Below are 22,292 nucleotides of genomic sequence, written 5' to 3'. Positions count from 1 at the left end.
AAATGCAACTGTTTCAAGAAATTACAGAAAATCATAATACATAAAATAATAAATTATATTCATCTCATGATTATTAAGTGTTGGTTCTTAATGCCTGAATTTTATGTATAAAGCTACTGCAGTTCACACATTCAAATATAAAGCATATATAAAGTGATGTAACTGAAAGAAATAATCTTCTATCATACTTGTAAAAAATCAAATTTAAATTCTGTTTCTGAAGACACTTATTTCCCATTAAAAAAGGAAACTTTTTTGTTCACATATAAATGCACTGCATCCTGAGAGACCTCTAATGTTCCAAGTTGTCAACAAACTTTTTAGCACTGAAGAATTCAAGATCAAAAAGTTGTCTTCACAGAGATTTCATAATTTTAAAATGCATAAAGTTCAAATCTTTCAAGTATTCATAACTATGTTTCTCTAGTAAAAAAAAAATAATTTAGATCTTTGTTTGTTTGTTCAGTGAGCTTCTTATAAATTTTCCAACACACTGAATTTTTTCCCTCTCTTCTGATACAGTCTTTCCATTTATTTACTGCAATAAATTAGAATTCCAGTAAAATACAAAAGTTATTGTGAGGTTCAAAACCACCCAGTCCTAGAAAGAATCATTCCTTCTCCATGAAAACATAATGCTGTTAATTACTTAGAAAGCTTTGGAACAGAAGGGCACTATCAATCAGTGTAAAACTATATATATTATTTTTTTTAAAAAGCTGATTCAAACCAACTAAAACCAGTTCAACTTGAAAGATGCTAGAAAATGTAACTGAAAAATCTGAGAATCTGTAAAAGAGTATTTTTTAACTATAAAATTTAATTAATTTTTTAATTATAAAATATAAAAAGAGTATTTTTTAATTATAAAAAAGAGTATTTTTTAATTATAAAATAAAATTCACTAGCAGCCATGAATTTTCACTGTAAAGACATAGTTCAGATTTCTGTAACACTGCTTTTTGTTCATTCTCAGGTTTCCTACTGGTGTCTCCATGTCAAATTTAAAAACTAACAGCCAAAATTCTCAGTGCAATGCTTTTCTCATAATGAATCAGAGAGTATTTATAGAACTATAACAAAGTGTATGTATACTTATGCTTCATTCTTTGAATGAAGGGCTTCCTATTTAACAGCTGGCTTCAACTGTTTCGACGATTCAGTTGCCTGTGCCGGGTTCAGTTAAAAACAACAGCAATTACACATGCAGGCAAAACCCCCAAAAAACTGCATAAGTAAGTTTGCAAACAAGATCTAAAGGAGATAAATCTTGTGCAAAGCTCTGACAAGTGGAACATTAGAGAACAGAGAAAAGATGAGATCTGAAGCTTGCACATGCATGTGTATGCAATCATGCATGTGCATGATTGCATACACACAAAGCCTAGAGGGGACAGAGAGACAGAACACAGAGGAACAGAATGGAGAACAGAGGAAAAGAATGGAGAAACTGAAAGGAAACAGTGTCATAAGGAAAGCACGACAAAGCACACAAAGATGAAAACTAACTTCAATAAAGATGAAGAAATTCTACAGAAATGCTAGTTTCAGAGGGAGGGCAACACAAAAATTTATATGGAATCATTTTCTCTAGGATTGTCAGGAAACACTTTTGACTAATCAATACCTGGCATTTCAAGGCCCACAAATACTAACAGCACTCAAATGTTCTTTCTAATGCATGGCAATTTAACCTTCTAAAGACTGAAATTATTTTTTTCTGAAGTATTTAGATAGAATACTAGAAAATAGCAAAATGCAATCACCCCACAGAATCACAGAATATCCTGAGTAGGAAGATAACCACAAGGACATCAAGTCCAACCTCCAGGAATGTGCCAGACAGCACTGTCAAAATGCTTAATGAAAACTTTGTCAGGCTTTGCTCTGTGACCACTGTCCTAGGGAGACTGTTCTGGTGTCTAACAACCCTCCGGGAGAAGAACTTTCTCCTAGTATCCAGCCCAAACCTCCCCTGAAACATCTTTAGGACGAAACTATACAATGCTCCTATATTACCAGATGCTCTGTCAGAGTATCTGAAAATGTATTCAGTAAAGCATGTCATGTAATCCTCCATTCCATGAAGATTAGTCCACCAATATCCAAGTCTCAATATATTGCTCTAAAAAATTAAACACGCATGAAATATACATTAAACAGACTCTTTCTTGCCAGAACCAGCCCACAGATTAGTTTCTTGCTTTCCTCAGTCACTCTTATTGCATGTCTTGAAATTTGTGTGATGGAAGAAAAGGTTTAAGATATAAGGTAAGATATATATATAATAGAAGATATATATATATATATATATATATATATATATATATTACATAAAAGCTATAATACAATAGACCTCTTTACTTAAATTCCTCTAAAAACCAAACTATTAAATTCCAGTTTAATAAGGTTGCACACACTAAAAGAAAAATCAGAATTTTACAATGCAAGCTCAATGGTTGCATGTATCAAAGCCAGAATGACCAATACCTGTTCTGTTTAAAAATAGTCAAAGAGCTGTCTGCTATAAAAAGGGACTTTTTAAGAGCACATTTTTTTCCTCAATAAATTAGTAAAAATTATTAGATGTTATATTTATTAGTTCTGAGATGTTTAACTGTGTAATTGGAAAACCCCTACTTGTGTGAAGTCTTAATGGTTCACTTTTAAAAGGGAATGGATTTTTGGTACATAAAAGTGCTTATGAAGTATCGAATGTTTTAAAATGCATTTTCCAGACTCACACACTTATTAAAAGTGGAGTAAAATACTTCACGAAATACCTGAAATTTGAAGAACTTTCTGAAGTACATCTTCTCTCCAGTCTGCGTAGTATAACTTACTGCACAAACTAAGCTGAAAAAAAAAAATTAAAAAAAAGCTGTGTTACTTTAAATCTTGTGCTATATCAAAAGCAGAATAGCATGCCTGTACTCCAGTTTCAATTAAGCTTATTTAATAATAGAAAAAGTTAAAATTTTACATGTGTGTTCCTATCTCCTTTACTTCATGATGGATCACGTCATCAATGCAACAGTCAGGTTTAAGTTCTGCTACTGCGGCACTAGAAGCTGAAAGGTTCAAACGCTGAGAACTTGTCTGAAGATCAGCCTGGGGACAGAAAACCAAAGCATCAGTTAGAACTACCGCTGTTTAACTTGTGTTAAAGAAAAGTAACTTATGTTATAAAGTACTAGGTCTCACTGTGCATTTTGTACCCTACATGCTTTCATACATATTGTAAGAGCTCAGTTGGTCAGAACATGGGGCTCACAACACCAAGGCTGTGGGTTTGATCCTTGTGTGGGCTACTGACTTAAGAGTTGGACTTACTCGTCCTTGTGGGATCCTTCCAACTCAGAATATTCTGATATTCTTGACTCAGACACCTTCTGCGACATATATTAAGATGATGAGATACTTACAAAGCTAAAGAAAAGCTGTAAAACATATAAATAATCCAATCCTTTACCATACAGCTTACAAAATCACTATTTACTTTTTACATTGAGTTCCACAATGCCTTCTGAAATTTTTACTGTTTTATTTGTACAGTAAACACAAAACCCCAATTCTCTAGAAAATTATTAATACAATATACAGATCAGTGTATGATTCACAGGGAATTGAAGATCTCATTGAAAGTGAAGGTAAGTGAATGTAACTTTGTTTTTCAGCTGTGGAAGTTTTGCTATACCAATTGTTCAGAGAAGTTTTAAATAGAAGGGTGCATGTTCAAAGAAGGTCAATGGAGGTGGGGGTGTTTAGCCAGGAGAAAAAGGCTCAGGAGTAGGACTTTACTGCTCTCCGCAACTAGATGAAAGAAGACTGTAGCCAGGTGTAAGCTGGTCTCTTCTCAGAGGTAACAACAAACAATTGGAGCAAGAAGAAATGGCCTCAGGTTGCACCAGGGGAGGTTTAGACTGGATAGCAGGAACAATTTCTTCATGACATGTGTTGTCAAGCATTGAACAGGCTGCCTTGAGAAGTGGTTGAGCACTTCCCTAGGCAGCCTGTCCAATGCTGCCATCCCTGCTGGGGACTGTGCAGATGTGGAACTTAGCAGTGGACTTGGCAATGCTGGGTTAACAGTTCCACTTGGTGACCTCAGGAAGTCTTTTCCAACCTAAACGCTATGATTCTGTAATAAATCTATTTTTTTACACAATCCAAGTTTTTCATTTTAATCTTTGAAGATTTATGCAATTGTTATAGAATTATAATTCTATTCTATTATGATAATAATTCTATTCTTACTCTTTCCAATTTCCAGGTATATTTTCTGGATTGGAAAAAGGGACACATATTTCCTGAAGTCTATGTATTAGCATTAAACATACAATATATTGTCAGAAAATATAGTAACTGTGTTTTATTTTTTTATAAATCTTTTACAAGTGTAGTTTTCTTTACCATACCTTTACCAGTATGTCCTTAACAACTTGATTACTATCATTGTGCACGCTAATGTAACTGGAAAATGTCTCTCCCAGGAATATATTTCTGTATTTCAGGCAAAAAAAAAAAAAAAAAGAGAAAAAAAAAGAAACTATTTTTAGTTACATTTATTAAAAACCAGAACATTTCACTGAAACATTTTTAAGTTCACACACACATCTGCCAGATCAAACTGTAGAAGAAAATTGGCATTTGCGTACCCATACTTCTGAAATCATCCTGCTAAGACAAACAGTTTTAAAAGACAACAAACAAATCAGAATTTTTTCTAGGTAAAAGTCTGACAGGAATAAGAAGGCTTTCAGCACCCACAAAAATCACAGTAGTAAACTCTGTTAGTATAACATGTGATTTATAGTGCATTATCTTAGAAATTCACACACAGCTGCAAATCTCTGTCAATGCTCATTAGGTTCAGTGAGGCTACAGACAAGAAACTTCAGGCAGCACACACATATATATATTTATAAATCAAGCCACATGTTTTTTAAATGACTGAACATCTTGTTGCAGAACAATGGTATACAAACAGAAAGAGAAGTATGAATCCTAAACCTTGCATATTACAGTTACAATCATTTATTCTTACCCAAAATTTTGAGGCAAAGTCAGCATTTCTCCTAACATCAAAGTTTCAGCCCCCTTTACAGTAGAAGGATCGTCTTTCATGAGCTGGTTAAATAGATTACCTGTAAAAATATCAAGTTCCTATTAATTAAATATTTGCTAAGTCCAAAGTTTTGTCTACATTTAAGTTAGGCACATAATCACTTACTCAGATGGAATTTATTTTAGATACATTTCTTTTACAATAAACTTGTTTAAGGATGAAATATATATCTATAAGCCTGCCTATAACTTAACTTCAAGACACTTGTGTCCAATAATTTACTCAGTATGTACATACTGAAGTGCACAATCCAAAAGGCATTGCTCAAATTAACATTGAATTTTGAGATAAATTCTATCCATCTAATCCATGTTACGTAACAGAAATAATCGACCTCACTTACTTTCTTCCCCTGCTTGCTTTTTTTTCCACACAACCCTCCTTCTTCAATCTTTCCTTTGACTCTTGACTTCAAGACTTCAACTATTTCTGGGAGACAGCCCAGGGGCTTCCAATTCATGACGGCACACCAAGCATAATGCAACTCAAAACCAGTGATTCTTGCAAGATTGTTTTTTCCACAGAACATTCATGTGTTGGTTGTAACTACCAGGGTCTTTTCTCCAAATTAAAAAAATATATTAAAATGCCAATCTTTCTCCACTTACACACTTCCTGCACAGAACTACATCTCACTGTGTACGTCAACTGCTCAAACTTTGAGGTCATGTGTTTGACTATCATCACCAATCTTTCAGAGATACAGGTCAAGAGCTATAGAGTGCACCTTGGTACTTTCCTTTAGCTATTACCAAATCTTAAGTATATTGCTGTTTCAGATAAGAGTCTATGGGAGGTCATGACTCCTCTAAGTGTTAGATGGTCACACTGCTTAAACTTGGTAAAACATACATAATAATCAGTCAGTAGAAGAGACTTACCTGGCAAATCTCTTTCTTCACAAGTCACCGGAATATTAGTGAACAAGGTAGGTTTGGTTAGCCTCATCACTGCAAAAATAAAAAGAAAAAAAAACAAAAAAAACATTGGTCAATCAAACAACTATTTTTAAGTTTGCTTTTCAATTTTCACAAGAAAAACCAAAACCAACCAACAGACCACCACCACCAAAAAAGTCTCAGCCTGAAAAAGGATCATATGGCCTTTTGCAGTACAAAAAAAAACCTCCCTGCTATTCTAAGATCCAAGAATGCCATTGCTTCCTCTTGCTTTCTATCCTGGTGAACTAACCTATTCATCTGCTGCTTTCAATTTGATGTGTTAGAAGAACACTTAATGCTACAGCATTAAGTGCTTTGTGGTCTTCAGAAGTGTGTCCATTTCATTTGTTTGTAGACTTTTCCAGCTTAACTGCCTGTCCTGTGAGCCTTGTTGCCCTAGAATGGGACATGACGACTCGTACAGACCCTTTCAGTCAAACACCAGTCTACTAGAAATTGCATTTACGTCTTAACCTATAACACTTACACAAGGTAGAGTTACAATACTAAAAGCCTACATTATTGATACCACTGTTTTTCTCTAAGTCACAAACTTTAAACTCAAACCAGTAAAACCAGCACAAAAACCTCATGAACATACAACAGCTATTTTATTTATACTGGCAAAATCAAAAGCATTAAGATTTTCCTATTAAAAAAACACTACTTCAAGTAAGTGGTATTTTCAAAGGCCATTTTAACTCACACTCAAAATTACATTATTTTCATTTAAATGACAGATTTAAGGATGTCTCTTGATTGCAACAAGTTAATCAATACGTTTGCACTGACACAGGTACGGTAGGTTTATTTTTATTGTACTTTTGTACAGCTACTGTGTCCAGACAGTATTCACTGTTCCCAGTGGTGTAAAGTATTCAATTGCTTTGACAGACATTTGGGTACAGTGGGCCATATTCGTTCACAAAAACTTATGCTACCATACATCAGACCCATGCAAATGACCATTGACAAAAACAATTCTCACTTTTCACATGAAAAAAAAAGAGAACATATTCTCTTTGTTATGGTGACCTTTGAAGAGTTAGAACCGTGAGGTATATTAAACAAAACCCAAGATATATAAAATAGAGTAAATAGTGAACCACATTCAGCATTGGAAATTAAAAAGAAAAGATATTGAATTACACATGCTTATGAATTAAGCATTCCTCAAAGAGAACAAAATGAAAGCCTGGATTTCAGCTTGTATACCAGCGCTAACCACGACTGTAGTAATACTGCAGAGAAGCATGGTGTTCACTCTTACAAGACCTCAGTTACCAGCTGAGGTGCTCACAGCTAGCAGTGCATCTACCATTACTCACATACAAGCCAACTCAAAGCAGCACAAAACTGACAGCTACAGTGACAACAATCTCTCCTCCTGTTTAGTAAAATGTTTAGCTCTTTTGTCAGTATATCAAATTAATCTAGTGGGACTGTGTTATTGGCATTATCCAAATTTATTCAAATTCACACTATGCCTGTATAACTAGCATTTGCTATTTCTAAAAAAAAGTTAAGTCATGTTTCAGAAAATAAACAAATACATCACAGAATGAAGTCAAAACAACCTATGATAGGTATTATCACATTTATTAGAAGTACTAAATTACTGTTAGAAAATGTATAATCTCTTCTAAGATCCTGGATACAAAAAACATTAAATAGAACTCAAATCACACTGCATTTTACTTCATTTTATCTTCAAAAATGCTGATGCACAAACAAATTTTGTTACTATTAATGTTGAGCTCAGAAATATAATGTCAGCAAAAAATTTGGCTAGACAGACTTTAAAACTAATAACAATCCTTAGTTATACTGCAGTTATAATGCAGTCTAGACAGCATTTTGCATCAATTTTGCTAAGTTGTCATATTAAATGTGACAAACACCCCAATCATAAATGTAAGACATCTACAAATGTCTTAAAATTCAGTCAAAGTTTAAAAACACATGTCAATCACTCAAATGGAGAAATTTTTTATCTAAAAAAATTGTAATGCTTGTAATAAAATATAATTATGCAACACAAGGATGTTATAAGACTGTTAAATCTGAGGGGAATTCACTTTTTTTTTTTTTACAGAGGGATCTCTGTTATGCTTAGGTACACTTTGGTGCGAGCAGCATTAATGACAATCTAATAATCTACAAATACTGTTTTCCCCCTTTTCCAGATGCTACAGGCCTTGACCTCCAGCTACATCAAAACTACCTAGAATTCATAGGAGTGCAAATGCAAAATCTTGCAGTCATATTGATCCCAGTTTAACTTCTCTACTGACCCTCCAAAGTTTCAACTCAGCAGGGACAGCATGACCTTGGAACACTTCAATCTTTTAGAAGACAAAAAAGTCATCCTGAACTCTGCCTTTTATGACCATAAAAGGCATTCAAATTCTCAAAGACAACAAGAGGTTTCAAATAGATGTCTCATTTCCTAATTTCCTCTCTTTTACCTGGAAGCTGGTGTTTTCTTGTTCCCAAATATTATTAGAGACAAAAGAACAGAAACATCAGGAAAATAAATTGTCAAAGGCATAAAACAGCAATTATTAAGTTGTTTATTATTTTTTAGCCCACAGCTTCCACTGAAGCTATCATTAATACTTCTGTGAAAATATAGCTAACATTACTAAGACAGTGCATATATCCCACATAAATTAATTTTGTACTTCATGGGAGGGATATGCCATCATTAAAAAAACTCACATACTACTTTCAGGAAATAATCAGATCTTGAAAATCTTAATGTCAGTTACAGCTATTATAGCAATTATTACAACACACTTAAAAACATCTTTCCTTCTCCTAATTCTAATGAAGCAGAGAGGATGTACTTTGCTTAATTGAAAGCATTAATTTTATTATCTGACATAGCTTGCCACAATAGTCTGGAATTTTTATTTCAATTTTTCGCTTTAGACCACCAAGGTAGAGAAAGGCTATAAAACACACTACTAAGCCAAGTGGAAATTTACTAATCTTAACAGAACTATAAGTCTTGAGACAAAACAAAGTTAAATAAATATATCATTGTAGTTAGAAAACCAAAGCCTATGGCAAAGTAACATGAGTAGTTTTCTTACTCTTAATTTATCAGTTGTTCTAAGGTCCATATATTCTGAAGTGCTTAAAAACTTTAGTATTTCTGACAGTAATGTTATTATTAAACTATACCTGAAGTTATAAACTAAATATAATTCCATATTTATGTACAAGCAAATTCATTTTATCTGTAAGGCTTAGCTTTTCCCTAAGAATATTTCTAACATATTCACAGTATAATATATCACAGAAAATCCATATCTGTCCCACAGATCTTTGGATAGTAGCATTGCAAGATGGCAATTCATTCTGTTTAATCAGTCTATTCAATTTTATCCATATGTCCTCCAAATTCTCGTTTTTACAAAAAGACTGTTCAATTATCCACTTGGCTCTACAAAATGCATGCAGCTTTAGTCTTTCCAAATTATTCTGCAGTTCTTGAGATAACGGATGAATCTTTTCTCTGAGTTTAGTGCTAGGGAGAGAGACACTCCAAGACCTTTTCAATTTTTGTTTTCCATTAGGTGGTGGTTCTCCTTGACAGTCCAAGTTAACTGGTCTGTGAACAACCTGTGCTTGGATTAAAGTCGGACCATGTTTCATGCTAGAGTGAAACTCAAGGAGATTTTCTGTGCAGTCATAATCAGTAGATCCTGTAATAAATTCTGAAGGTGTAGAAGGCTGTTTCAATTCTTCCACTTCCTCACAAGAAATAACAGGTGCCTGCTTTTTTGGTTTGAGGGGAAGTCTGTGTAAATCATTTGGAAACCAGGGTGCAAATCTTGGTAATTGGCGAATGGGAAACTCCTTCACTGCTGCTTCTGCAAATTTCTGCAGTTTTATTAAATCTCTCTGATGTGGTCGATAGTGCAAGACCACTTCCATGCTTGAACAGTAGGAATCCAGTGATTCTTAGGAAACCAGTCTCTTGATAATGATTCTTGTATCTAGACTGAAACATCTTAATTACAAGAATTTCCTTGCCCCATGATGCATAGATCAGTGGAAAACAGGACCTAAAGCAGAAGTATTATAAAACAATGAGATACTACCATATTAAGACAAACGTTGCTAGGATATTTTTCAAGAAAGAAACAGGTAGTAAAAATACATGAGATATATATCAGAACATTCTATTTTATCTAGGCTGAACATTAGCAGCTGTATTTCATCATTACCAGTGTAACTTCAGTACACTGAACATTTTTCACATGCACACTGCTTACTCAAAACAGTCCTTTTCCAAGACAACTCTTTTACTGTTGCCATCTCATACTTGCCATCCATCACTATTCTGGTTATATTGTGGTTGGTTATATTGTGATGCATATTAAAAGACGCACAATTACTTCTGCCTATTTTCTCAAATTAAGCGGACAATTTTTTAAGAGTTTTACTCCTATATATCAGCACTTTTAACCGAGGCACATAAAGTAACTAGAAAACATATATGTTACAGAAACCCTTCCCAAAATAGTACAGACTGATATTTTTAAAAATTTTTAAAGTGAAATTTTTAAAGTGAAAAGTTAAAAGGGAAGTGCTCTAGGCAAATTAAAGCTGCCTGCTTCCATTTTGTATCAGAACTACACATCTAGTTTTAGCCTCAAAGCTTCCAAGCATTACATGCAACTATGCTTTAATCCTTAAGGAACTGATAATTTCTTAATTTATTAGATTTTTGAAACAACTAAGCAACTTATTAAGTTGTCAAAGGCTTTATATTCCATGCAAAGATTATATTAAATTCAGAAGCATGGTGAAGGGAGAACTACACTATTATGAAACATAAGTAAGTAAAACATGCACAGTGTTGCTCTCTTATTTCCTACCCTTCTCCCCCTTTCCCCCTGCACACACAAAAACTTGCAGTCATTTCACACTCCCTAATGGAGAGCAGTAACATACGTGATATCAAAATAATAAAATATAGGATTGCCACTATCAAGACTTTAATAGAGTCACAATGCAAATAAATCCACTTCTACAAAAAATACAACCTGGATTAAATTCAATACAAAACCAAGGATGGCACTGGTTTCTTATAAATGGAAAATGATCCACCATAAAACTTTTTACTTTGAATTAATTACTACTAAAGTACATTTGACAGCTGCTGACCTTTCACATTCTCATGTTTCTGCCCTTATTGCATGTGTGTACATGTATGTGAAAAGAGCTTGTTGAGCTTTGAATTATGGTTAACAGATTTTACCAGCACACGGAGACACTATTAAAAACTTTGTCCAGGAGAGTTTTAAAATGAGAAGATGGCCTTTGAAATTACTCATTCCTGCACTATTTTATCCACCTGGGCAGTCTCACTGATCTAGAATGCTTGCAGAGGTGAGATTCTAACCAGCTCTTCATTACATGTACATAACTACCAGCATTTATGATTCAGAAATTATCAAGTTCTTCACAGGGCTCTCTTGATTTCTACATTAATTCTGGAGGCATGCAAGTGACCTACAGAATTGTATTTTCACTCTGATCAAAGAGGTAAGCCTCATAATTGCACATTAAGGATGGGGTGAAAAGGGCAAAAGCCATCCTAATGGGAATCAACTGTGTTGGAAAAGACGTCTGAGATCATGGAATCCAACGTAAAACCTAACACCACCTTGTTAAATAGACTACGGCATCAAGTGCCACGTCCAGTCTTTCCTTAAATACTTTCTGGGACGGTGCCTCCACTACCTCTCCGGGCAGCCCATGCCAGTGTCTAATCACCCTTCCAGGGAAGGAATCCCTCCTAACGCACAACCCAAACCTCCCCTGTCGCAGTTTAAGACTGTGTCCTCTCGTCCTGAAAAACAAACAAACAAGAGACAGCAGGAGAACTGGAGGAGAAACTAGAGCTGAACATTTTCTTTGAAGCCTTATGCAAAGCACTGACACCGCCGGGCAGCCGCGCTGAGCCCCTCACGCCAGGCGCACACCCTGTGGTGTGCGCGGCTCGGAGGAACAACCCTCACCGCTCCCTTACGCCTTCGGGCACCGAGCGCCGCGGGCCCCGAGCGCCAGGCCGCTCCCTGCTCCAGCTCCTTCTAAACCGGGGCGAGAACCACCCTCGGCTGCGGATCAGACACGCTGTTTCACCACAGAATCGGGACCGAGCGGGCGGGAACCAGTGGGGCCGCGCTGTTGGTACCTTTCAGAGCCAGCAAATGCTCCTGCTTGGGCTGGTTGACGTCCATGGCCTTCACCCCGCGGGATGGCCGGCAGAGCGGGAGGAGCCACGCAGACTGCGGCGACAGCAGGCACGGCCGTCCCAGGCTGCAGCGCGGCGGAAGGGACTACAGCCCCCAGGGTTCCCCCGGTGGCCAGGGTGCGACACCAGCGCCTGCTCACCTCGCCAGTTCTCTTGTGGGGCACGCTGGGAGTCGTAGTTTTACATTTCTGTAGTTTTGCAGTTCCGCAGGGCGACGCCTGCGCCCGCCGGGGTGGTGCCTGCGGTGGCGGCAGCTCTCCGCTCCTTCCTGCGGGGCCGCTCCGCTCCGCCTTCCCCGAGATGGCGGCCCTGGCTGTAAACAAGGCCGGGCCGGAGAGTGGCCGCGGGCTTGGCGGTGGCGGTCGCGGCCCGGCGGGCGCTGCGGTGAAGGTGAGGCGGTGGCTCGGCCCAGCTTCTGTGGCGGGGCGGGCTGTGCCCGTCCAGGACGCGGCGCGGGAGGCCTGTGGTGCAGGATATGCCCCTTGGGGTGCCGGGCTTATGGATTGGTTTTGGTGTTTCTTTTTATTTTCTGTATGACCGTCAGTTTTGCTTTTTGTTTATAGCTTGAGATGTTCCGGCCCGCAAGTGTTTGCTCGCACTAGCTCGGTGCTGCGTTTATAGCTTGCTAGTTGGCTCACTTGGTATGACTGACCTCTTTATGAGCATCAGCTGCGAGGGGAAACTCCACCGGCCAACACTCTGCTCTGGCAGGGTCTTCTGGCCGCTTCCTTTTCCTGCGAGGATGTTTCTTGGCTGGGCCTCTTGACCAGTAGGCTTGTCTTGTGGCAGCGTATTAAATGAAGTGCGTAGGAACTAGTGGTGGTCAGGCAGGATGCTGAGTAGTTAAAATGTTCTGTTTGTGTCTAATTATTTATTTACTTTTTAAAAACCGATAATATGATCGTTATATGTGTGCATATAAAGCAAAATTACCGACTCAACTTATGTACTGTGATTGCATGAACATCTGTGAAATAAATTGTCATATAGTTTCCTGTGTAAAGTTTTGCTTTTTAATTAGCTTAAAACCAAAAATGGTCTTTTTTAACTTACAGGTTCTTGAGTGTGGGGTCTGTGAAGATGTATTTTCGCTGCAAGGGGACAAAGTTCCCCGGCTGCTTTTGTGTGGCCATACTGTCTGCCATGACTGTCTTACCCGGCTTCCCCTTCATGGCAGAGCAGTTCGTTGTCCTTTTGATCGACAGGTTACTGAACTAGGTAAGAAGATAGAAGTTTGACATTCTTGAAACCTTACAGTCAAGGATATCTAGAAGATAATGCTTGACATAGATTCTTAGTGCTCCACTTAGTGACGATATTTCCAAGTAATGAATGTGCGGTAAGGAGAGGAAAGAAAGGATTTTGCCTTTATGTTCTTGAACCTGGGCTTGGACACTTTATACCTGGACATCTTCTTGTACACCTATATTTACAAAGTGACTACTCTGTTTAATGTTTCTGTGTAAGGGTTCCTGAACTATGAGTATTAGTTTCCTATTGTCCTGAACGCTAAACCCATGTAATTGAATAGTTAAATTTTTGACAAACACTTGCCTGAATTCACGATGAAGTAATACAGAGGGAAGAATCAGTGATAACAAATCTGGTTTTTACAATGTTAGTGACTTCTATACATGCATTATTGATAGTGGCACGCTACCAACAGGAATTGCCCTACTCTAACAATGTCTGCACATGGTATTTGAAAGGATATGACAAAAGATTTTTTTCTTACAGTGAAAGTTTATTTTAGGCAAAAGATGACATGTGCATATAATTTCTTCAGAATAAGAATTATTCTGAAGTCCACATGGGGTTATAGAGAAGACAAGTTGTCAGAAGAAGCTGTAACAAAAGGAACTTGTTAATAGAACTGGCTCCAGCAGTTTTGAAAAGCACTGGAGGAAAAAGGAGCCTGTTGAAAGGAGAATCTCTAGAAAAGGACTTCTCTAATCTTGCAAACCATGAAAGAAATGTTTAAGTATCAAATTCACTTCACTTTGAAGTACAAGAATCTGCTAGGATTATTAAGGCACTCTGCTGGATATTTCTGTGAAGATAGAAATCAGGAAAAGAAATAGCAGTCTTGTATGAAAGAGGGGTTTGTTTTTTGGGCAAGGGAAATGATAAAGTGTGAGAATCATGAATGATGGCCAGTCTAGTAGAGTGGTTAAGAGTCATGGTTTGTTTGGCTTCTTATCTATGACTGTACAGCTGCACAGTTTAAGATTTCTTAAACTATGCTTTTAGAGGGAGAGTCTTAGAGCACAACACTTGGTCCTGTTGTGCTCTAATGTGTTATGAAATATTTTTGTCCAAGACCACTGCTTTTTCTCTTGTGATGGGGAGCTTGTTTCTTCTTAATTTTTATTATGCTATTTTTCCCAGGTGTCTGAAAGGATCCTATCATTTTTTTTCCGTGTGTTTCATGTTTGATGAAAATAAAGCTTTACAAAAGCATTTACAGATTTTTTTAAATCTTTCTGACGAGTTTTTGATGAAATGCCATGAAACATTATCAAATCTCCAAGTTTGCAACAGTTAGGAAGAAGGATTAAAAGCTTCAGGATCCTTATATATTAAGGAGTTGATAAATAGAGTTGCATCCTGCTGTCTAACACTAGAAAGAAGAAGGATGCACTCTGATCAACAGTTGCTTACTAAAGTAATGGGTAGAAAATCTTAGCCAAACAGCTTGAAAATAAAAATACTTCTGTGAATAAAAGTTTTACCTGGTGATCTGAGGGAGGGGGAGGTTGTAGTCTTTCCATATCCAACACCCTGAAGACATATTACTGGTTCTAGGATATAAAACTAGGAAGTTTTGTGAAGTGCAGCTCATGGCCCCTCTTTGAGATATCTGTACATTTGCTACCTTTCTCTAATCACCTAGTAGTTGCTGGTATTGGTTAAATTTTCTGCACTTGTAGTTTGTTTTGTTCTAGAGCTTAGGAGCAGAGGGGAGCAACTCAGCACTCAGGGGAACTTTTCATACTTCCCTCCCCTCCATTTGAGGGTATGAGAAAGCAAGCTCCATGTTCACCCTATAGCAATTCCACAATTCCAATAAAAAATAATGTTCTCTAGTCTCAGAGAGCTGTTTAGTGTCTAAATCTTGATTATAGGACCACTGCCAACAGAAAACTCTGCTGGAAGAAAAGCTGTGAAATTAGAACATAAAGCCACCTGTGCTGAACAGTTTCTTAATAAATAACCATGGATTTTATGGAGACTTTTAGTTGGTGTAAGGTAACCTATGGTACTTTTTTTCCATTGCTCTTATTACTAAAGCACTTAATACTATATTCATCCAAGTTTTCCTAAGTAATCTTGGGAGCTTTTTGAAAGAAATACTGGGAGATCTGTATATGGGTAGATGTAGCTGTCTTTTTTTGGAACTGGACTCAGTTTTAAATATACAGGGCTGTCTCTTCTTTGTATCTATTACTGTATGTGAAGGCCAGGTTAGAGGTACTTTGTGAATCAGGATTTTTGGAATATATATTCTGCAACTGGAAATTGAAACATTGTTTACATGCTTAGCAAAATTTTCTAATAATTCACAGAATCCTGTTACAAGAGAAAACATTTTGTAATGAGCAAGTAGGACTAATGCTTGCCCAAATGTTTCTGCATTGCTGAATAGACAAAACATTGATTTTTGTTGGGTTTTTAAAGAATTCTTTAATGAAATTTCCCGTCATTTAATCTTCTAATGGAAAATTTTACCTTTAGCATGTACACACTAATTTATGTGAACTGTTGTCTTCAATTGGATTAACTTTTTTTTTAACCAGAAAGGTGCCATGGAAAAGTATGGTTTATTTTCAAACTTTTGAAATCATATATTCTGGAGAGTGTTGATTCAGACAGTTTATATGGGGGAAAATCCAATAAATGGTGTCCCTAGAAAAAGAGGCTCCTCTCAAAGATTTTCCTTATAGTATGTTTATTTGGGAGAAAAGACAAAAACATTTGGGGTTTTTTTTAATTAATATGCGGACCAGGGTATTTTTAGGAAAAATGCACTGACGTTACGGCTTTGGAGTTTGTCTCTATCTACCATTATTGCAGAGCTGAAATTATTTTCTATCATTAAAACTTGCTCACAGAGGTATGCAGCTGGTGGCATCCTTCATGGAATCCATCTGATTTGTGTTGCTTACATTTACGTATGCCTTTGCTAGTGTTTGAGTGCCAAGCTGAAGCTTAAAAATCCTGTGCAAGAAAATGTAGTTAAACATTTAGACAAAAGTTGTTCCTTTATCCCTTTCATTATCTATAATACTTCCGCAGTCAAGCTTCATGCTTCTGAAATTGGTGTTTGTATTGTTAGCTGGAGTCAGTCTTAATATCTTCGGTCTGTCAGTATCTCTCATTCCTGGCTGACACATTTCCTGCTATGCATGTCTTATTCTTCTTTTGAGATGACAGTCAGAATGTGTAATGGTTTTTCTGATGGGCACAAACATTCTTTCTAGGCACAAGGATGAGATCACTAGACTCTCTTACATTTGTGATCAAAGCAGAATTTGAGGTGAAGTCCGAGAGTAAATGAGTATTTACAGAACTCATTGTTCAATGATTTCAGATATAAAAAAACCACTTGGTCAGTTGTGTTGAAAATGTGTAGGTCAGGTACCTGAAAATTTTATAGGTAGATTTAAAAGGAGCAAAGTCCCATTTGTGCAAATATGTAAACTTTATGATGGATACCAGTGAAATCAGATGTGATTTTTTTACGAGAATGCATGCTTATGACAAGGTAATCCACCTAGCTCATCAGGGGAAGCCAGTTGATATGGTCTTTTTTATTTCAGTAAAGTTTTGGAGCTGTCTCTCACAGTGTCCTGCTGGACAAAATGTCCGGCGCGCAGCTGGATAAACAAACACATCACATAATGAGAGAGCAGCTGGTCCATGGGTCAGGCACAGATGTTACAGTGAATGGAGGGAAATCAGACAGGTGACCTGTAACTAGTTGGGTTCCACAGGGCTCAGCCTTAGGTTCTGTGCTCTTCAACATCTTCATAAATCATTGTGTGCCAGACTGGGGGGGATACGAAGTTCACAGATGATACAAAACTGGGAGGAGCTGTTGACTCTGGCCAGGAGGCCCTGCAGAGAGGGCTGGGCAGCCACCAACCATGTGAAGTGCAAGAGTAAGGGAAGGTGCTGGGTTCTGCAGCTGGGATGGGGCAACCCCGGATGTACAGACAGCCTGGGGAATGAGAGGCTGGACAGCAGTGCCATGGAAAGTCTCTTATCACTGGTGAGCAGTGACAGGACCCAAGGGAATCGTCTGAAGCTGTGTTAGAAGGGTTTAGGTTGGATATAAGGAAAAGGTTCTCTCCACCCAGAGGGTGGCTGGGCACTGGAACAGGTTCCCAGGGAAGTGGTCACAGCGCCATGTCTGCCAGGGTTCAGGAAGTGTTTGGAGGATGCTCTCGGGCAAGCAGTGTGGTCATTGGGAATGGCTTGTGCAGTGCCAGGACTTGCACTCAGTGATCCTTGTGGGTCTCTTCCAACTCAAGATGATTCCATGAGTCTATGCTTTGTAGGATACTTGCTGGTTATAAATTCTGTTTCAGTAAATGAAAAGTTAGCTTCACTTGTTTTTTAGCTGTGACCAAGATGGACATGTTATACACTTGCTTGTACTTGTATTATCAAGTCTCGTGATACATAAGAGAAAGAATGTAAGAGCCATATATCTTTGTTTCTCATGACATCTTAGAGTTATGAACAAAAAATAACTACGTAATAGCTACTGACTTATCTTTTCTGATCTTATTGGTTACAATTCAGTAAATTAGTTTTGTTTTGACTTTCTCTTCACTGCTAGACATGGAACAGAATTGACATGATTAAAATTGCATACAATGTTGTAAATTGAGAAGAGTACTTCTCAGTTTCTAGGGTTTTTGTGACAAACACTAAAACCTGTGAAAGAAAAGACTTTTGTAAGAAACTCTGTAATGATTGAATAGCTTCTTCTTCTTCTTCTTGCAGCCTTACCCAGTGTTTGCCTAAAGGCTAAGACAATGTTTGCTTAAAGACTAGGAACTATAATCTCTTATTTAAGTAGGCTTATCCTTTTGGTACATGTACATCCATTTATACTGGGCTATTAATGGCTATCTGGATTAGTAGCAAATCTGAAAATAGAAGGTGCGTGTTAGTATCAGCAGTCACTATTGTGACTATTTTGTATGCTGTAGAAGCTGAAGGTTGTGCACAGTTAGTTTGCTGTGGGAAAGTGCTAAACACCCTAGAAGGGAAGCAAGTAGCTGCTTTTCAGTGCTTTGTTTTCTGAGAGTTAGTCTGTCTAGATACCTATTTAGCAAATCCAGACTGTTTAGAAACTGTTTTGGTGTAAATTAAATTCTAAAAGTGTATATAGTGCTCTGTATTTCTTCAGCTGGTAATACGAGGTGACTCTTTCTGGTTCTGTGTTATGGAAAAAACAGTGATCGTGCTAGGAGTGCTCAACCTTAAAAAATTATTAAGCTCTGAAATCAGAATATGTCAAAGCATCTTTGTTTGCATCTTATTTTGTGGAGTGCACTGATCTTAGACTGGGTGTTGGCAATGTAGTGCCTCTCTGGAGCAGAGAGGTCTTCCACCATGGAGCTGATAACTGCAGAGGTCCCTCGCTTTGAAAGCACAGACTTTTTAAAGCACCTTGCTTTATATCTAACTTCAGTTAGCACTAATTAGCACTAGTTACTAACTAGTGTTTCCATAGGCCCATTTCTGCAAGCATCAAATGCATGGTCTTTAGTGGTAAACATATTTTTTTAAAACAGGTTATCAGTGTTGTTTTATATCCACTGAGAGTGTTGGAGCATAAAATTGTTAAAAATACATACTCCCATTTATAGCTATAGGAAAACAGTATCATCCATTTATTGCCTTTAATCTGTGAGGCACGTAAATTCTCAGTGACCAAATTTGAAATAGAGTATTACAGTCTATAGTCTAAACTGTGAGGAAGATGGACTAAGGAAAAAAAGTTTCATGAAGTTAAAGTGAAGCTACATAAAGCAGTGTGGTTACCAGCTGGGCATTTCTCATAACTGTGTAGTTGTTGTCTGTCTTGTCATTTACAACTGTACTTTCATTCCAGTCATAAATCACAATCTATGGAGTGTTTGATGAATGTCCATATTAAAGAAGTAAAACTTCATGTCTGTAAAAGATCAGTGAGATGACACTGAATTCCAGAAGGATGAAGAGCACATACTCCTACAAGACTGCCACAGGGCAGCGTACTTCAGGCGTTAGGAAACAATGTGGGACAGCTGGACAATTCAAGTAGTCCGGGCTCTCTGGGAAAACACATGGGAATTCTGTTTCCTTGAGTTCATGCAGATAGCTGATGTGTCGTGTGCACAAACTGAAATGCAGAAGTTTTGTCTGCATATAAGGAAACAATTTTGACTGTAAGAGTAACCAGGCTCTGTCACACGTTGTCCAGAGGGATGATTGCATCTGCTCCTTGGAGGTCTTCAGACGATGCCTGGGTGTGGTCCTGGGCAACCAGCTCTAGGTGACCTTGGCAAAGTGGTGAAGGGAACCCTCCCAATGTCAACAACTTTGTGATTTTGTTATTGTTAAAAAGTAATGATCCAGTGCTCAAAGATGATGCTTTATCTCATGAGCCGCCTTTTCCTTGCAACAGAGAAAATGTCATTAAATTTATGACAGTCACACTGGAAAAAAGTCAAGGGATAGCAATTCCATGAAGTGGAAACTGCTGGGATTCTCATATGCTATGTGGCCTATACAGTTACCATTTAGCAGCAGTTATTGGGATGCAATTCTGATTTTGCTTCTCATCTCATTGCTTCATGTTGACTTCTACAAAATAAGGAATAGACATGGATTTCTGCTTTGCTCTAGGGAGTGTGAGTGGTCTTCCATTTTTTCAAATAGTGTAGTACCTTGGGTTTTGTTTCTGAATATTGTTTTAACTCTTACTTAGTTTTTGCTGGCATGAGATCTGCAATTGGTGTTGCATCTTGTGATACAGGGAATAAGGTTTCTCAGTAGGGAATTCTTCATGGCTTCCATTAGTAGGGTAGAAATGTTCACTATACCTCTGAGAAGAATAATTTTTGCAATACACAGTGTGTGTTCCTTGTATTCTTTAGTTGTTATGCAGATTATTTTACAAGTATTTTAAGTTTCTCTAAATTTTTAATTATCTTGGCATCTTTTGATAGGGAGGATCTGCATAAATATTAAATAGCTCAATGATCAAAGGAAAGAAGAAGATGGAGTGAGCTTGCAGAAAAAATGCTACCTCACTTATTAATATTAAGTGAGGTACTTGAGTATCTCACTTTGTTAATATTAATGTAGTTGATGTGCTCTTAATATTTGTCTGAATCTCAACTGTGGATTGTGGAATTTCTCAAAATGATACGTGCTTGAGATTTTTCTTCCTGTCCTCCCTTTTGTTTAACTCTTCATCACAAATAGGAGATTCTGGTGTGTGGGGATTGAAAAAGAACTTTGCTTTATTGGAACTCTTGGAACGGTTACAGAATGGACCTGCTGGGCAGTATGGGACAGCTGAAGAAGGCGTTGGTCTGTCTGGAGAGGTACTGAGTTTTAAAGAAAAAAAAAAAAGTTTCATTTGCTAAAATTTATCTCTAAATAGGAAAAAGATTGAAAATCAGTTCTTTGCCAAATGTAATTTCACCAATAATACTGTTCTTTTCTTCCAATATCTAGTATTAAGGCCTCAAGTCATTGTTCATAATTAAATACTAATTTGTATTTGACTAAAGCAGAAAATAAACTAGTATTAATAAACATGCATACTATTTCACCCCCGTTTTTATGCCTGTAGGATTTTTAGAAAAGGTAACTCATTTTGTTATTTTAGTTTTAGTCATATAAGCACAGCTTTCTGAAACTCCTTAGGAATTATTCTTCAACACTTCAGCTATTCTTGTCAGTAGTTGCCTTTTATAGTAATTTTGTTATATCATGTAGTACTTCATTAGCAAAAGTAGCTGCTTTTATCATTTCAGTATTAGTAGCTGGTGTACAACATATCTTGCAGTACCATTCTAGGTGTAGATAACTTTCCTAAGTGCTTAGTTGACTGTTGGTGTTTTGTTTTTCTGTAATTCTCTGTTCTGTAATAACTGCTTTGGAGGAGATTCCCAGAACCAGATTTATTTTCTCCTCCAAACCTTTACAACTTGCACTGAAGTTTGGATTTATAGAATCACTGAACACTTTAAACTTGTGTTTTCAAAAAGTTTATTGAAAACTTATAAACAAATTTCAAAGTAGTCCAAATATTTATTAGTGTATAATTTTAAAGAGAGCCTCTATTGTTGACAAGTCTTCTGATTTTTCCTCCATTATTGGGATTAAATGTTAACCACTTTAGTTTTGCCTGGTTTTCGTTGTTAGAGTATCATTCGTTGCGATGAAGATGAAGCCCATGTTGCATCCGTGTATTGCACTGTTTGTGCCACTCACCTGTGTGCAGATTGCTCCCAGCTTACTCATTCTACTAAGACTCTGGCGAAGCACAGGCGTGTACCTCTTGCTGATAAGCCTCATGAGAAGACGATGTGCTCCCAACACCAAGTGCATGCCATTGAGTTTGTTTGTTTAGAAGAGGGCTGTCAGGCGAGTCCTCTCATGTGTTGTGTCTGCAAAGAATATGGGAAGCATCAAGGTCATAAGGTACTGCTAGTAGTTAATTTCTAGTCATACCATGGGGTGGCTTGCATAATTATTTATCCAAATAAAGTACAAAAGGTTGTCAAGAAAGTAGGATAGATTCTTGATGTGTTCATCCCATTCTTTAATTTTCCCTTTGTGTCAGACAGTTGCCATGGTAAAATAAAGAAATAAAATTTCTAAGAACTCAATGAGTTCCTAATGTGAATATATATATGAAGAAGGACAGTTTCTTTAT

The 22,292-nt window shown here is 37.2% G+C and overlaps 3 protein-coding genes across 8 annotated transcripts in view; 1 reads left to right on the top strand and 2 right to left on the bottom strand.

Moving 5' to 3' along the window:
* The window catches only part of TRAPPC13 (trafficking protein particle complex subunit 13), a 26,152-nt gene extending 13,737 nt beyond the window's left edge, over positions 1–12,415 (bottom strand). For all 4 annotated transcript variants that reach the window (XM_041414603.1, XM_041414604.1, XM_041414605.1 and 1 more), the window contains exons 1-6: positions 12,284–12,415; positions 6,010–6,078; positions 5,048–5,147; positions 4,419–4,503; positions 2,984–3,111; positions 2,784–2,856 (exon numbers count right to left, since the gene is read on the bottom strand). In XM_041414603.1, the coding sequence (XP_041270537.1) occupies positions 2,784–2,856; positions 2,984–3,111; positions 4,419–4,503; positions 5,048–5,147; positions 6,010–6,078; positions 12,284–12,329 (501 nt within the window). In that variant the 5' untranslated portion in view covers positions 12,330–12,415. The remainder of the gene's footprint in view (positions 1–2,783; positions 2,857–2,983; positions 3,112–4,418; positions 4,504–5,047; positions 5,148–6,009; positions 6,079–12,283) is intronic.
* SHLD3 (shieldin complex subunit 3) lies at positions 6,834–12,401 on the bottom strand. The gene is made up of 2 exons (XM_041414611.1): positions 12,284–12,401; positions 6,834–10,145 (listed from the first exon to the last, which is right to left on the bottom strand). Exon 2 carries the CDS (start codon positions 10,012–10,014, stop codon positions 9,265–9,267), a length of 750 nt encoding a protein of 249 aa, XP_041270545.1. The 5' UTR covers positions 10,015–10,145; positions 12,284–12,401; the 3' UTR covers positions 6,834–9,264.
* The window catches only part of TRIM23 (tripartite motif containing 23), a 22,664-nt gene continuing 12,718 nt past the window's right edge, over positions 12,347–22,292 (top strand). For 2 of the 3 annotated variants that reach the window (XM_041414600.1, XM_041414599.1), the window contains exons 1-4: positions 12,347–12,733; positions 13,399–13,561; positions 20,831–20,952; positions 21,779–22,057. In XM_041414600.1, the coding sequence (XP_041270534.1) occupies positions 12,347–12,733; positions 13,399–13,561; positions 20,831–20,952; positions 21,779–22,057 (951 nt within the window). Of the gene's footprint in view, positions 12,734–13,398; positions 13,562–20,830; positions 20,953–21,778; positions 22,058–22,292 lie in introns of those variants that run through there. The other variant, XM_041414602.1, reaches the window with a different exon arrangement.

Source organism: Onychostruthus taczanowskii, unplaced genomic scaffold (assembly GCF_017590055.1).
Source record: "Onychostruthus taczanowskii isolate IOZ18803 unplaced genomic scaffold, ASM1759005v1 scaffold46, whole genome shotgun sequence".
Taxonomy (NCBI): Eukaryota; Metazoa; Chordata; class Aves; order Passeriformes; family Passeridae; genus Onychostruthus; species Onychostruthus taczanowskii.
The sequence above is the reverse complement of the archived record's forward strand: the minus strand, read 5'-3'. Positions and strand labels throughout refer to the sequence as shown.

Excerpts from the sequence above, each read along its gene's own strand:
- SHLD3 (XM_041414611.1), bottom strand. The coding sequence starts at position 10,014 with ATGGAAGTGGTCTTGCACTATCGACCACATCAGAGAGATTTAATAAAA.